The sequence below is a fragment of the Bubalus kerabau genome, chromosome 5, assembly GCF_029407905.1.
Source record: "Bubalus kerabau isolate K-KA32 ecotype Philippines breed swamp buffalo chromosome 5, PCC_UOA_SB_1v2, whole genome shotgun sequence".
Taxonomy (NCBI): Eukaryota; Metazoa; Chordata; class Mammalia; order Artiodactyla; family Bovidae; genus Bubalus; species Bubalus kerabau.
In genome coordinates this window covers 27,936,496-27,953,097 of record NC_073628.1, presented here as the reverse complement: position 1 = coordinate 27,953,097, position 16,602 = coordinate 27,936,496, and the positions used below count along the sequence as shown (strand labels likewise).

General features: G+C 36.9%; 1 protein-coding gene across 7 annotated transcripts in view; it reads right to left on the bottom strand.

The window, feature by feature from the left end:
* The window catches only part of PRMT3 (protein arginine methyltransferase 3), a 153,342-nt gene that overhangs the window by 69,913 nt on the left and 66,827 nt on the right, over window positions 1–16,602 (bottom strand). For all 7 annotated transcript variants that reach the window (XM_055581347.1, XM_055581348.1, XM_055581346.1 and 4 more), the window contains exons 11-12: window positions 12,021–12,099; window positions 478–665 (exon numbers count right to left, since the gene is read on the bottom strand). In XM_055581347.1, the coding sequence (XP_055437322.1) occupies window positions 478–665; window positions 12,021–12,099 (267 nt within the window). The remainder of the gene's footprint in view (window positions 1–477; window positions 666–12,020; window positions 12,100–16,602) is intronic.

Sequence of the window (16,602 nt, the reverse complement as noted above, 5' to 3'; positions counted from 1 at the left end):
TAAAACTAGAGATTAACATGGTGAAGAATATAAAATTTAAAACAGCACGGTTTTAGTCTCATGGACATAGTCACTATAATTACTTAATCTGAACAGGCTGGAAGAAATTTGAATGAGAAGTTAAACTGTGTGAAACATACATGAATGAATAACCTGGCTGTAAATAAGAAGCTTAGAACTAAGGGCAGGAGGTGGTGGTAAAGCAGAAATGACAATACAACAGGACTTTCTACCTTTACTAAGTCAATGATTCAAGCCTTCAGTGTAAGAAACTTTACTACATAAAGAGAAGTGATTCCAAACGGATGGCACAGTCAACTGGTAAATATTATGACATCAAGTCGCTTTAATTAAAATGAAGAATGATTAGTTTTGAAGACCCATACTTAAAATCAATTCATTAATTTGAAATACTAACCTCATAAGTGAAAAATAATAAAAAGCTACACCGTTAAAGAAAATTAGGTAAGTACCCACCTTAATACTACAGGCGTCTGAAATAAGTGTCTTTGGATCTAAAATATCCACCACAGCCTCCGGAATGACTGCCTTCTTCATGCAGGACATGTTGAAGCCATAGACGTCATCCCAAAAAGCAATTCTATCAGCATGCTTATTCATATCACTTACTGCCACAAGGCTGATAGTGCAAATATCAGGGTAGACTGTAACAAATAAAACACCCAACAATTTAGTGTTATCTCCCTTTATAACAAAATATAATCATTAGGCTAAACAGAAATACCAAATCCAAAGTAGAGATTACTAGCAATTGATTACTAGCAATGGAGGGTAGTCAGATTAAAATAAGGATTTCAATGATGAGCTCCTATTCAAATTATTTTAAAAGGATGACACAAGCTTGAAATTATTAATATTAAACATGCTAACTGTAAAGAGGTACTAGATTTTTACCTTATATGTTCTTCTGAAACGTGTAAAGGTAAGTCATTTCTAAAGATGTTATGTGACATGTAAAGAAAATTATGGGACAGAATTTTACAGTTGTGCAGGAGACCAGTTCATATTACCCTCTCTTATTATAAAAGGTAAATATTTATGAGCACTAAATATGTGCCAGTAAGTTACTCTAATTTACAGACTGTGGATACATGACCCTACTCAAACTTACATTTATATAATTTTGACAAATAAACTGACAATTATTTGTGATGTAATAAATACTAAGAAAGGAGAAGCATAAGGTACTAAGAGACCTACAGAAAAGAAAAAAAAACAACAACAACAAAACTCCCCAGCTAACTCAGGTTTGTTTATGGCAGGGAAACAAATTATTACGATGAGAGCTGAAGAACAAGAAAGTTTGGGATGTTTGGGGGGCGGGGAAGATATGTTCTAGGTAGGGTGGGCAGTGGGCATCTAGGGACATAGTACACCCCAACTTGAGAGGAGTAAGTAAGGAATACTAAGCTACAAAGCTAAGTAAAACCAAAAAAAAATAAAGCCAGGGCTGAGTAAACCACATTAATAAATTGGACTTTATTCTGAGAATAAGGATAAGCCAGTGAAAATTTTTCTATGAGGAAGCACCTGGTCAAATTTTGGTTTCAGAAAAGCCACCTGGAGTGCAATGTGGAGAATAAATGGTAGGAAGCAAGACTTAAAGAGGCACTTGTAATAATTCAGCTGATCTGAAGTAGAGTGACGGCTGTGGGAATGGAAAGGAGGAGATACAGTCAAGGTAAGTTTAGGAGGCAGAACTTACAGACTGTAAGACAGGCTGGCGAAAGCGAGAAACAGGGAAGAGGCAAGGATGACACGATTTATACTTAGTGACTGGGCAACAGCGAATAAAATAAGGGCAGATTCAAGAGGAATATGGGAGTTTAATGCTTAGACAAATAGGTAAAAATATGCAAATACCAGCTGATACATAGGCCTGGAATTCAAAAGAGGTGATCTGGATTCAATACCAAGAGAGTAAGTGTTAAGAGAGGTAGGGAAATAGTGTGTTCAGAGAGACTCTCTTCTTTTTTTTTAGTTTTGGCTGTTCTGGTCCTCATTGCTGTGTGTAGTTTCGGAGAACAGAGGCTACTCTCTAGTTGTGGTGAGCGGGCTTCTCACGCCGGGGGCCTCTTTTGTTGCGCAGCATGAGCTCTAGAGCACAGGCTCAGCAGTGTGGCGCATGGACTTAGTAGCTCCATGGCACGTACGACCTTCTCGGACAAGGGAATGAACCTGTGTCCTTTGCACTGCCAGGTGGATTCTTTACTACTGAGCCACCAGGGAAGCTGAGAGAAACCCTCTTCTAGTAACAAGTAAAAGTCTACAGCACAAAAATTTTAAAACAATACTGATGCTTTTTAGGCAATAATAAAATTATTTCTATAAAATTTAATACATAAATTTCTATAAAAGTTAATAATAAAATTAACTTTGTCCTTCAAATGTCAACATTTAGGGAATTTGCGAATTAAAATATAAAGTACACATTACTGTATCAACACACTGAAAGCAAGTACATGTGTGCCGCAGAAACAAAAGAAATAATTTCACTATTATTAACTTAGCCTTCAGACTTAAACATCAGAGAAATAACCCTCCTTCCTCCAAACTTTCTCTCCACAGCTGTAGGAATTATTCAATGACAGCAGTACTAAATTATCTTCTAAATAAAGCCCATGATAAGATCTGTTGACAACAAAGCAACTGCTTCTTCCAAACCTGACATCTGAGATACCCAGAAAAAAAAACCTGGTGCTATGATACTGGTAAGTTTCCCAAGTCTTGTCTAAAGCAGCAAGTGAGTCAGGTGTGACAGCTCCCCAGGGCTGGAGTTGACTGCTGGGTAACCTGGATTACTTCTATTTTCCTCTTCCTCCACTAATGTGGTAAGCCTCTTGACTGTGTTTAAATTTCTGACTGATATAAATTCTTCAAAGTAAAAGATATGCTACTGCAAATGGTGATTCAGCACGAGTTATCTGCTATAGGAAAGGTATGCATGTTTAGTTTCTGAACCAGGTCCTTACGATGAGGAACACTGAAGAAGAAATAGAAGCAACTTTAGATATCTGGGTCAGGAAGATCCCCTGGAGAAGGAAATGGCATCCCACTCCAGTATTCTTGCCTGGAGAATCCCATGGACTGAGGACACCGGTAGGCTATAGTCCATGGGGTCGCAAGAGCTGGACACGACCTAGCAACTAAACCACCAAGTTTTTTATGTACACTTTGTCAGACTTAATATGACCATCACAGAAGCTTTCCAACATTATGTCCTGTAGTTTCACCCTTAAAGAGGAACATAATAGATCAGGGGTCAGCAAACATTTTATATAAAGTGACTGTATTAGGTTTTGTAAGCTATATGGTCTTTACTGAAACTATTCATCTCTGGTGTGCTATGATGTAAAAGCCCCACAGATAATTATAAATACATGAGCATGGCTATTTTCTAATAAAACTTTATCTACAAAAATAAGCAGGACACTAAGTATCAGTTCAGTTCAGTCCCTCAGTCATTGCCAACTCTTTGCAACCCCATGGACTGCAGTCCTGCACACCAGGCTTCCCTGTCCATCATTACCAGCTCCCGGAGCTTGCTCAAAATCATGTCCATCGAGTCAGTGATGCCATCCAACCATCTCATTCTCTGTCGTCCCCTTCTTCTCCCACCTTCAATCTTTCCCAGCATCAGGGTATTATCAAATGACTCAGTTCTTCGCATCAGGTGGCCAAAGTATTGGAGTTTCAGCTTCAGCATCAGTCCTTCCAATGAATATTCAGGACTGATTTCCTTTAGGATGGACTGGTTGGATCTCCTTGCAGTCCAAGGGACTCTCAAGAGTCTTCTCCAACACCATAGTTCAAAAGCATCAATTCTTCAGTGCTCAGCTTTCTTCATAGTCCAACTCTCACATCCATACATGACTACTGGAAACACCATAGCTTTGACTAGACGGACCTTTGTTACAGGCAAAGTAATGTCTCTGCTTTTTAACATGCTCTCTAGGTTGGTCATAACTTTTCTTCCAAGGAGCAAGCGTCTTACAGATATTCCTAATACAGATGAGGCAGTGTATAATTCTTCTATTTTAGAATATTATTAAAAATCTAGTGGACTTAAAATACTATCTAGCCTTTTGTAGAAATGTCCGAAATCAGGCACTGAATCAAGTAATATGATGTACTCATTAGTAATAGCATTAAGAAATAAGGATAACTTTTCCACTGTTTTTATAAGGAAAAACTCAGTTACTAAACTAATTAAAAAGCAATTCTGATATTAGAGAAATGCAAATCAAAACTACAATGAGGTATCACCTCACACTAGTCAGAATGACCATCATTAAAGATTCTACAAACGATAAATTCTGGAGTGGATGTGGAGAGAAGGGAACCCTCTTGCTACTGGTGGGCATATAAATTGATATAGTCACTATGGAAAACAGTATGGAGATTCCTTAAACAACTAGGAATAGAACTACCATATGACACAAAAATCCCACTACCGGGCATATACCCTGAGAAAACCATAATTGAAAAAGATGCAAGTACCCAAATGTTTGTGGCAGCACTTTTTACAACAGCCAGTACATGGAAGCAACCTAGACGTCCATCGACAGATGAATCTTACAGAAATCGGGGGGGGGGGGGGGGGGTGTATAATGGAATATTACTCAACTATAAAAAAGAACACATTCGAGTCAGTCCTAATGAGGTGGTTGAACCTAGAGCCTATTATACAGAGTAAAGTAAGTCAGAAAGACATTGTATATTAACACATGCGTATGGAATTTACAAAGACAGTACTGATGAACCTATCTACAGGGCAGCAAGGGAGACAGAGACATAGGGAACAGACTTGTGGATGCAGCTGGGGAAGGAGAGGGTGGGACGAATCGAGAGAACAGCATGGAAACATATATCACCATATGCAAAATAGATCGCGAGTGGGAATTTGCTGTGTGACACAGGAGCTCAACTCAGTGCTCAGGGACTACCCAGAGGGGTGGGATGGAGAGGGAGATGGAAGGGGAGTTGAGGAGGGAGGGGATATATGTATATCTGGGGCCGATTCATGTTGATGTATGGCAAAAACCAACACAATACTGTAAAGCAATTATTCTCCAATTAAAAAAAATTGCTCACACAATTAGCAGATTATAGGAAGTAACAATAACATATTTTAACTGTTAAACAATTTAAAAAATATGTTGGTAATAAGAAGAAACAGACTAAAGAGGAATATGATTTAATTTTTTGAAGTTTATTTTTCAAGCTAATTATCAAATATATTTCACAAAGATATAAAAAATCATGGCCTCTGTATGTGTTAGAATTTAGAAATAAGTTTTTATCTTTCAGTTAGTAAGATATATGAATATTCATAAAAGACCTGCTATCAGTGCTATAGGTCAATTTGATTCTTTATCCACCTCCTCACAGCTGGCTAACATTTTGGGCCACCTGCCAGAATCCTGACTAACCCTTTACCTTCACATTCTGACACATTTGTCATCTGATTTTTGTCAGATAGAAGCATAATTGAATAATTATTCCCTCTTGTAGGTGAAATTAACAAAGCACTGATTGGACAAAAGCCTTCTCTTAGCAGACCATTTATAAATTCATGGCTTTGACATCTGTGTCCTTCTCGATTCATTGCCCAGAATTCATCTGTCACTAGAACAGCTCACATGGTGAACAGATAAAGATGGGAAATCCTTTATCCCTTAGAAATGCCTCACAAACTTGTGAACACTAAAGGATAAGACTGAGATGCATGAAGAAACTACTCCTAGTAAACACTAGCATCATTGTTTGTATATAAGTAACCAGAGAAGGAAAAGGTTTATAACAAAAAGGAGATAATAAATAAGTCAATATAGACTGTTCTTTTCACAGTATATGAACCACATAGAGGAAAACGTCAGTGAAATAATAGTCAATGATAAAATGACTATCACACATCAAGGAAAATGTACTACTAGGTAACTACATCATCAAATAATCGCAGAGTTTTAAAACATTAATTTCAATTTATATAATAAGGTTATCTTAAAAATCAACTGTTTATTTGGAAATTGGAACATTTTCTCATCATTAACTTATAATAAATACTGACTGGGCCCACTCTAAAGCTTAGCTAGGCTAAATTGTGGCTGTAATATACACTGAAAAAATTATACTAAAAAAGGCAGAAAACAATAGTACTGCAATATCACTGAACAAAACCAAAATAATAAATGTGGGCAAAATGAATCTGAAGATGAGGAAGTACACAGTGAATTATGGAAATACTGAAGGAAACCTCTAAGCACTATGACACAGACTCAGTGACTGATTATACTGAGATAAGTTATGTAAAAGTACTATACAAAAGACAGGTGAAAATGCCTAAATTGATTGCAAACTCTTATAATGTATAAATTTAACATGAATCTCATGTTTATCAGCTAAAACTCAGGAGTGGAATTAACTTTTATTGAGCAACTACTTTATGTCAAGCACCTCATTTAAACTTTTGACTGATTCTATAAAGCTAGATTATAATCTTCATTTTTAAGATAAGGAACCTGAAGTTCAGAGGAATAAAGTAACTTGCCCAAATTAAATACTGTTAATCAGCTAACTAGGTAACTAGTCATCTGATGAAGCAGGGATTTAATTCGAGGTCTGACTGCAAAATTTTGTGCTTTCCATTATTCATGATGCCACATTTTGTGCTTTTCAAACAGAGAAAAAGGAAAGAGGAACTCAACTGCCCTAATGAGCACCTGTTGGAAAAGAATGAGGAAAGAGAAAAGTGTTGAGAAAGATTAGAGATAATAAAAACTTCAGGGCAAAGTGAGGAAAATGGGAACGTTCTGTTCTGCCTTACCCATTTCATCTGAGTAAAGGAATAAGGTGATAAAGCAAAAAGAGACACTAAAAAGGAGAGCAACCAAGCAGAAATGGGGGAGGAGTCAATACACTCTAGAGTTCAGCTTGCAAGGGAAAGGCATTTGTAAACCTGGAACTCATAACAGAGGCAATTTCTTATTAGCATAGACCAGGATTCCAACGTATGTATCTGCCACTCTGTTCTGCTGCCCTCTTCTGAACTGTGCATGAGATTTCCTGTTATGAGACAGATCTGCTTTCTTTTACAGAAGCTGAAAATGAGAAAAAGTTGCTTTCCCTCCTTTGCAAGTTAGGCACGAGTCCATGACTGAGGCTCCACTAATGATACACACCTAAATCTCAGCAATACCTACTACTGTGTATTGTTGCTGTTTACTTGCTAAATCATGTCAGACTCTGCAATCCCATGCACAGTAGCCCTCCAGGCTCCTCTGTCCATGGGATTACCCAGGCAAGAATACTGGAGTGGGCTTCTCCAGGGGATCTTTCCGACCCTGGGACCCAACCTGAGTCTCCTGCTAGGCAGGCGGATTCTTTACCACTGAACCACCACAGAAGTCCACTACTGTGTACACCTTAAATAAATTTGAAAAACAGGATGATTCCCCAAGTTTTGGGGTCAAAAGTATCTGATGTGGTTTTTGGTTCAAAAGTATCCAGAATTTTAATAAAAGGTCCCAGACATTGTGATGGTCTGTCAAGGTCAGGAAATAATGACTTAGGAAATGGCTGTCTTAAAACTCTGCTTTGCATAAACAAAGTTCTCAACTTGATAATCCTGACAATTTATAAATCAGAGAAGCGGTATACTGAGAAGGACCTCATAAGGAAGTTAAGTTTTGTTCTGACTGTATGAGAGGGGAAGAAAACTTTCATTTTCCTTGTAATGAAAGGCAATGAAAATAACATTCTTTTCCAATACCAGAGAAGATGTCTTCTTTAATGGGCCTCTACATTTCTATGCAACATTATAATTTTACAAAACTTATCAGTTCTGAGGATGTTTCAAAGAAACAAATTATTTCTTCGTGCTCCAACAGTATTAATTAGCCCAATTCTCGAGGGTGCCAACTCTGATTATGACTAAAAGTGGAGTTTGCTAGGCTTCTACAGATAAATTTACCCTTTTCCCTTTTATAATGAGAAGATATTTCATGGGGGAAGATTCTCAGAAACAAACAACTTAAGTATGCCATTCTTAACCAAATTTTCAGATTGTTCACGTTATTTTATATACATCAACCTTTTCAGTAGCTATGAAGATGGGCATGACTTTGCTCCTTAGTGCTAAGCCCTATTTTTATGAATAATTATATATTTTGCCCATATTCCCTTTTGTTAGGTATCAATAATGTAACTGTATTTTCCTCTTTGCTTGAGTATCTTTTTTTTGTCCTGACTTTTCTATGTAATTTTGTTTTAAGTGTACCACAGAATCGGGGTTTCTCTTGTGTTCCAATGTAAAAATTTTTTTCTTTTATAAATTAGTTTAGTCCATGTACATTATTGATATGAAAACTTGTTCCTATCATGTTACTCTGTATCTGTAGTTTTTATTTTGTTTGTTAAGCAGTTCAACTGCACAGTCTTTTTCCTTTTTTCTTAGGTATTCTTTTATTTACGAAGTCTGCCTTTTTTGTGCTAATAGCTAACTTTATAATTACAACCTTACAGAATATCTTGTTTCTCTTTTTAATAGTATTTACTAATCTCCTATCACGAGTAATGATAAAGTTAGTGTATTTACTTGGTTCTTCCCTTTCCTTTCCTCTTCTTAATCACCCAATTATTTTTTAGTTATAGAGAGATACATTGATAATACTAACAAAAATTACAGAAGTGGGCATAAAGTTAGTACATACCTTTATTTTTCAAAACAGCTAGAAATCAAATTATATCATGATTCATTTGACCTGACGGAGGTAATACTGCTTCATTTTTTTTTTTTAAGTCAATTCTACTGAGGTAAAATTTATATGCAGTAAAACTCACTCTCTTTGCCCTTTTCGGTGTATAATCCTATGTGACTTGATAAATACACCAGTTATACAATCACCACCACAATCAAGACACAGACAGGACTCATGACCACAAGCCTCACCATTCAACTTTAATCAACAGTATCATTTTAATATTACCTTTGTAGTACGAAATGTACTTATAATGCTATGATGTGAGTTGTCATTTTTAAACGACATAAAACAGCCAACCCTCGAACTATGAAATAATGAATTACATAAATTCCTATTAAAGATAAATCTGTGTAGGTATTTTGACACTTTTAGTGTATAAAACATTTATATCTATGCTTCAATCCTAAAATATACATTGGTTTTCATCTTCAGTTCAGTTGCTCAGTCGTGTCCGATTCTTTGCTTAATTTCTTGTAAAAATATGCACTGGTCATGATCTAACATTTTCCTGGTGTTCCTCCTGAGAATTTGGTTGGTTGGATGTAAAAACACTACATTTCTGATATACAATTGGTAAACTGATAATAAGCAGAAAGTAGTAAACCCACTTTCAGTAACTTTACAAAACTTAAAAAAAATTATTTTTAATTATTTTATTTGGCCTCACCACATGGCATGTGGAATCTTAGTTCCCCAACCGAGGACTGAACAAGGGCACAAGGCAGTGAATGCACTTTGTCAGCCTAACCACTGGACTGCCAGGGAATCCCCACGAAGTTTTATTAGTGATAACAGCAGAAAATGAGCACCTCTAAAGTACTGTGGATTACTTGGTGATTAGGAGAGTGAATACTTAAGCTATTGGCTGACTATGTTTTATGAAGGCCTTGCCATTATATATAAAGTGAGACATAAATTGAACTAAGATTCCTGTAAAAATAAATTGTGGTCCCTTCATGCTTATATAGTCTTCAACAGTCTGTTTCTCATAATTCAGTTATTCTTTCTTAAATCTTTATACTACTAATTGCTTAGTAAATCTTTCATTAAGAAAAACATAAAACTCTTGTTTGCAATAAAAGAATGAGCATCTAGATGACCAATGATATTCATCGAAGCATGCTCAAATACACAAAATAGGCTAAACCACTTCATGTTACTCATTTTTGTCTTTTCCTACTTTTTTAATTCTGTTGACAAGTAACATTCAATAGCACCACTGATGCAGTTGAATGCTGACCTCTCTTTAATACACCCCTAGAATATCTGAGTGCTAAAAGCAGCTATATAAAAATATGGAAAGAGATAGATTTATGTGTCTCTTATTTTATCCCTCCGATGATGGAAAATAGCTCTGCCACTGTTTCAGCTACAACCTCTTTATTCACATGGCTGTAAGTTCTTAATGAATTTCATCAAGAATTCAATTTAAATGTATTAAACTGCTGTCAGTCCTTCAGTAAGATCAATGAATACCACTCAGGGAGGTATGGAAACAGTTTTCTGAATCTTCCCCTGAAACAACTTCAAGGCAAGAATGAGATTCAATAAAATGCATTTTAGTAAAGAAACAAGGAACAGTCAATAGAACATGAATACTGAGTCTGGCAGACCTGTGTTTAGAAAAACAAGTTCAAGGCTTGGATATTTAAATGTACCATCCAGGACATCTATGTTTCTAAAATCTCAAAGGGCTGTTGTAACGATTATATGTAATACAATAAATAAAGGTAGACTGTATTATTTGGCAACTAGTAGACGAAAGTAGCGGAGAAGGCAACAGCACCCCACTCCAGTACTCTTGCCTGGAAAATCCCATGGACGAAGGAGCCTGGTAGGCAGCAGTCCATGGGGTCATACAGAGTCGGACACGACTGAGTGACTCCACTTTCACTCTTTACTTTCATGCATTGGAGAAGGAAATGGCAACCCACTCCAGTGTTCTTGCCTGGAGAATCCCAGGGACGGGGAAGCCTGGTGGGCTGCTGTCTATGGGGTCGCAGAGAGTCGGACACGACTGAAGTGACTTAGCAGCAGCAGACAAAAGTAGATAATATTAATTTTTAGTCATTAAGTATAGTTGTCATAAAAAAAAAAAAACACTGCAATTATTACAAGATATAGCCAATTATTACAGGGTAAAATATATCTAAAACATTCTAGCCACATTCATGTCACAGATCAGAAACATATCTTGAAATGGTTGCAGAAAATACAGCGATAAAATGAGAGCATTTTACAAAAGAAAGGCAATCCACTTAAATGCTACTATAAAAAGACCTCAATTGTACTGGAGAATTTTCTGTGCACTTTCTGTTTTGGCCTTACTGATTTTTACTGCCAAAGTAATTTCATAGAACACGAATGCGCAGGAGGCATATGTATGCTCAAGTGCTTTTATGTATCAGTTCAAAATGTATCCTCCTTTTCGTCTACTTTTATATAGCAGTTTTATCAACTATACTCTGACCACAGAAATGACCTACTAATTCTAAAGCTTTAAGAAAGGGAAGATCCAGGGAAAGGTGAGTGAAGGGAGACAGATGCTATTCAACTCAGTTTTAATGATTCAATGCAATAAACATGTATTATGATCCATCTATAGTCCAGGAGCTGTAGAGCTCAGTAGAGAGCCAAAGATGAGCAAAACATAATCCTGAGGACACTCTATTTGTATACAGCTGTTTACAGCAGAAAGCCTATAAAACACAATCTCACCAAGTATGCAGATAATGTGAGTGAAAGTTCACTACAGACATGAAAAGGAAGCCTTCCACATTTACTGGGATCTATTTAAAAATACTGACTGGTATGCGGTGCTTTATAAATTTAACAGAAACCAATATTTAAATGTTCCTGTTAAATCACAGAGAAGACAGGTTTATACATTTAGTGAAGTCATGGAAAATTTGCTACCAAAGTGAATGATTTTCAACCTAGTATGAAACACTCTTTTGGGGAAAAACAACTAAATGTCATAAAAACAAACAAACAAATCAAAAGACTCAAGTGTTCACGAGAATACCATTAACTTGGGAGTCCTGCATATCTTATATTAATATAATGTTCTACTACCAACAGTACACTAAACAAATGTCTTAAAGCTTCCTCTAATGGAAACATCCTTCATCTCTATTGGGAACTTTCTCAGTCATGCATAGTTTATTTGAAATCCAAAGGTTCATTTGGTTCTGCCAGACTAAAATTAGATTACTAAAACTAGAATTTTATACTCACCCGATCCTCCTTTTGCCAAGTATTTGTTCTTTGCATAAAGGACAGAATCTAACATAGACTCAAAGAGAAGAAAATAGCCCTATATAAATAAAAAGGAAAAAGTGGTTTTCAGAAATGTGCAATATCATAAGCAGATAACTTTAAATATCTAGGCTAGTATTTCAGCAAAAAATAATTTTTTGTCTCTACTATATAATAGTCTTCAAAGTTTGAAATTACCTTTTGCAGGAAATTCCCCATGTAATAATTAAATCAAGCCAGGGTACAAAGTGGATCGAGAATGTTTATTACAGTAGAATGTAATGAACCTTCTCTACCTGTGCTTCCACTTCCTAGACTATTGTTTCTTCCCCATTAAAAGCAAAGTTTCACATAGAAATTGCTAATGTATTGTATAACTTCCTGGAATACTGCAGTATGAATCTAGACCAATTGTTCTATTTGCCCCCAGAGAACATTTTTGATTGTCACAACTATTTAGGAGGTAAACATCCTTTACTGATAAACATCTTTTACTGATACAGGATGGCCCCCCAAACAAACAAATGTCTGATCTCAAATGTCTATAGGGTTAAGGCTGAGAAACTGGTCTAGAATATCTTTTCCCAAAGTTATTTTCTGCCCAAAGACATTCTCTTTGAAGAGTTTTTTTAAAAAAAAAGAGGGGAGGGGACTTTTAATCAAAGAGATCAGATGTTCTATTCTCCTCGGAGAGATTCATAATGTACAACAGCACATTAACAAGTTCTGAAAAGTGTTACAGTGAAGAGTATGGCTGAACATATTTTAAATAAGTATCGCCCACTTTCTGACTAGAGACCTTTCTTTTCCTATGTAACATGTATCAACATCTTGCACAACTCTGTTGTGAAACACACTGCGTGAAACTTGGCCCCAGTGCACTCCAGATTCTGGAGAACACCGCTGACTCCTTCACCAAAAAAGGATAATCACAGCACAAATAAAAAGATAACTCACTACTTCAGTAAGTCCCCTACATATGAACCAGTTCCATTCTGAGAGCACAGTTGTAAGTCCGATTTGTAAATCCAACAAAGTTAGCCTAAGTAACAAGCTAACACAACTGGCTATATAGTACTGTACTGTAACAGGTTTATAATACATTTCATACAAATAAAACATAAAAAAACAAAAAATTAAGGAAACATTTTTACTCTTACAGTAAAGCAACTTGAAAAGTACAGTAGTACAGTGTGCTAGCTTGGCACACTTGAATCTTTCAAAGTTCGCTACTTGAAGGTTCGTTATGTAGGGGGCTTACTCTATCAGTGTCACATACACAACACATTCTAGCAGTATGCTACACAGTTTATTATAGAAATGATAAAGTAATTATAAGTGAGAGATCAAAGCCAGTTTCTATTAGTCTTCTTCTGGGGCCTATCTCCCAATAGCCCTGAACAGTAAGGAAAGTTAAGTCTTCAGTACAGTGCTTATTAGCATACAGTAAACCCTATTATTGCTAAAGGTGAATGAATATGAGTGTTACCCTCATTCAGCATTGTGAAACTAAACTGTTTTCATTCATTTGCTCTGTGCACAAATTAAGTGTCTAACAAGATCAATATACAACACAGTGAACGATGTTTCAAAGGTTTCTGCTGCTGCTGCTGCTGCTAAGTTGCTTCAGTCGTGTCCAACTCTATGCGACCCCATAGATGGCAGCCCACCAGGCTCCCCCATCCCTGGGATTCTCCAGGCAAGAACACTGGAGTGGGTTGCCATTTCAAAAGTTTCTATACAACCAGAAAAACCTGTAAAACCAGAATGCGTAATTTTCCCAAGAGATTAACAACAAATTTAAATTTACAGAAAATACAGCTCTCATGTTTGAATCACTTATAACGGAACCTAATTAAATTGCTGCTAGCAACTCTACACCGGCATTTACCTTTTCCCCCCAACTAATTTATTGATAAGAAAATAACTGCCTACACAGACTTAGCAACAAAACTCTTTTATTAATGTGTTTACTTAGGAAAATTAAGGATTTGGACTTCCCTAGTGCCTCAAACAGTAACGACCTGCCTGCAATGGAGGAGACCCAGGTTCAATCCCTGGGTCCAGAAGACCCCCTGGAGAGGAAATGGCAACCCACTCCAGTATTCTTGCCTGGGAAATCCCATGGACAGAGGAGCCTGGCAGGCTACAGCCCGTGGGGTCTCAAGGAGTTGGGACACAACTGAGTATGCATTCATAAATGCATGATAACAACAGTGACAATAACAACGGTATTCTATATCATAGTGCTGTTGAGAGATCTAAATGTTAATAAATGTTAATAAAAGGGTTTACAGCAGTAAATCTTATCAGTTTAACTAAATAAGTACTTAAAATTATATTTGTAAAGGCTACGGAGATTTTGTGAAATTATGTTTAATACATTAGAGAAGGAAGGTTTACCAGATTCTTCAGAATCATATAGTATTTACTTAGTGAATGGTCCTTTATTAAAATCCTTGAGTCAGAACTAAAATTCCTTTTCTTTTTTCCCCCAGGATTCACTTTTTTCCAGACTATCCAAGACTATGTATATGTGTGTGCATACAAAAAATAAAAAGACTCTTTTTAAAATCCTTGAAATTTCTTTAAAATTGATAAACAAAATTTTAAACCCAATCAAAATAATCTGATCAGGTTGGCCAAATTAGTGCCAATTCCAACTTCAAGGTTCTCAGAGAGATTTTTTTTCCCCTGCGTTAAAAATGTCAATTTTTCTTAATCCTCTGAAGTTTGGTATTTATACTTAAAAGAATTTCCTATATGTCTACTTCCATTCAAAATAAAAAATATCAATAAGCCCTTTTCCACATACCCCATGATGATTACCCAGAATCCTGATCAAACAATATTAGAGAGAGCTTCTGAGGTTCTAACTATTTAAACAACATAATTTTCACATCAGAGAAATCAGCACCAGCGAGGTTAAGTGACTTATTTTAGGATGTGTAGCTGGAAAAATAACTCTGGACAATCTTCAGATCCCATCATAAACACTGGCTTTAGGATTCAATTCCAAATGCTGCTAACCAAACTCAACCTGAGATAGAGGGCAAGCAAACAAAAGAAGGATAGTCATCCCTCGAAGCTTGAACATCCTTTCCTAGATGCCATGCCTTTATGTCACAATTTTTAGAGTGAGCCACCATTATTAGGTAGGAGAATTTCTGAAAGCAAATAATTAAATGTTTTTGTTGATACATGTAAAGGGTTTAGCACAGTGCCTGGCACAGAGTTAACACATAAAACCTACTAAAGACTGTATCACACGACTCTATTTTGGCAGAAGTCATATGGGGTCTACTACTATGGGATAGAACTGGGCTAAAATGGTAGAAGCAAAAGGTTTTCTTCTTTCCCCATTCCTTTCCCCCACTCCTTTTTCTCTCTTCATTGGTGTATAATTAAAAACAATACTTTAAATCTATTTCTTTAACTTTTTAAAAATAATTATATTTTGGTTGTGCTAGATGTTCACTGCTGCACTTTTCCCTAGTTACAGCCAGCAGGGTCCACTCGCCGGCTGTGGTGCACGGTCTCACTGTGGTGGCTCTGTTACAGAGCACGGGCTCAGGGGCGGGGGGTGTGGGGGGCTTCAGCGGTTTTGGATCCCGGGCTCTAGAGCACAGGCTCAACAGTTGTGGCAAATGGGCCTAACTGCTCTGTGGCATGTGGGATCTTCCCAAAACAGGGATCAAACCTCTCTCCAGCACTGGCAGGCGAACTCCTCACCAAAAGACCCTATATCTATTTCTGATAATACCTTTCTTCATTTCTGTAGCAAGATATTTGAATGGACATGAACTTGGGCAAACTCCAGGAGATGATGAGGGACAGGGAAGCCTGGCTTGCTGCAGTCCATGGGGTCACAAAGAATCGGATACAACTTGGCAACTGAACAACAAGAAGTAAGATATTTCTAGTGTAAGTATACGACAAGGGCTCTATTCTGTCAGAGTACTCTTCTAAACTTTATGGTAAAGATCAACTGAACTAGCAAATCAGTATAACAGCATTTCTTCAAAACAACAACGGATTACACATATTCATATTTAGCCAATCTACTAAATACGCCACATTATTATTATTATGGTCTACTTTTGCAGCTAGTGGGCTCTTAGTTCCCCTATCAGGGATCAAACTTAGGCCCTGGCAGTGAAAATGCTGAGTCCTAACCACTGGCGTACGTGCGTGCTCAGTTGGGTCTGGCTCTTTGCAAACCCGTGGACTGTTTAGTCCACAAGGCTCCTCAAGACATGAGATTATCCTGGCAAGAATACTGGACTGGGTTGCCACTTCCTCCTCCAGGGGAATCTGCCTGACCCAGAGATTGAACCTGTGTCTCCTGTACTGGCAGGCAGATTCTTTACCACTGAGCCACCTGGGAAGCCCCTCTAACCACTGGACCACCAGGGGAAACTCAAGCCACATTATTTAATACTTGATGAAGACTGACAATTTTACTAGTCATTTATTTCACTTAGTATCTGGATATCTGTTCAACTACTACCTCCTCAAAAAGGATTTTCTTGATTCTCCATATTAAATATCTTCTTTCCCC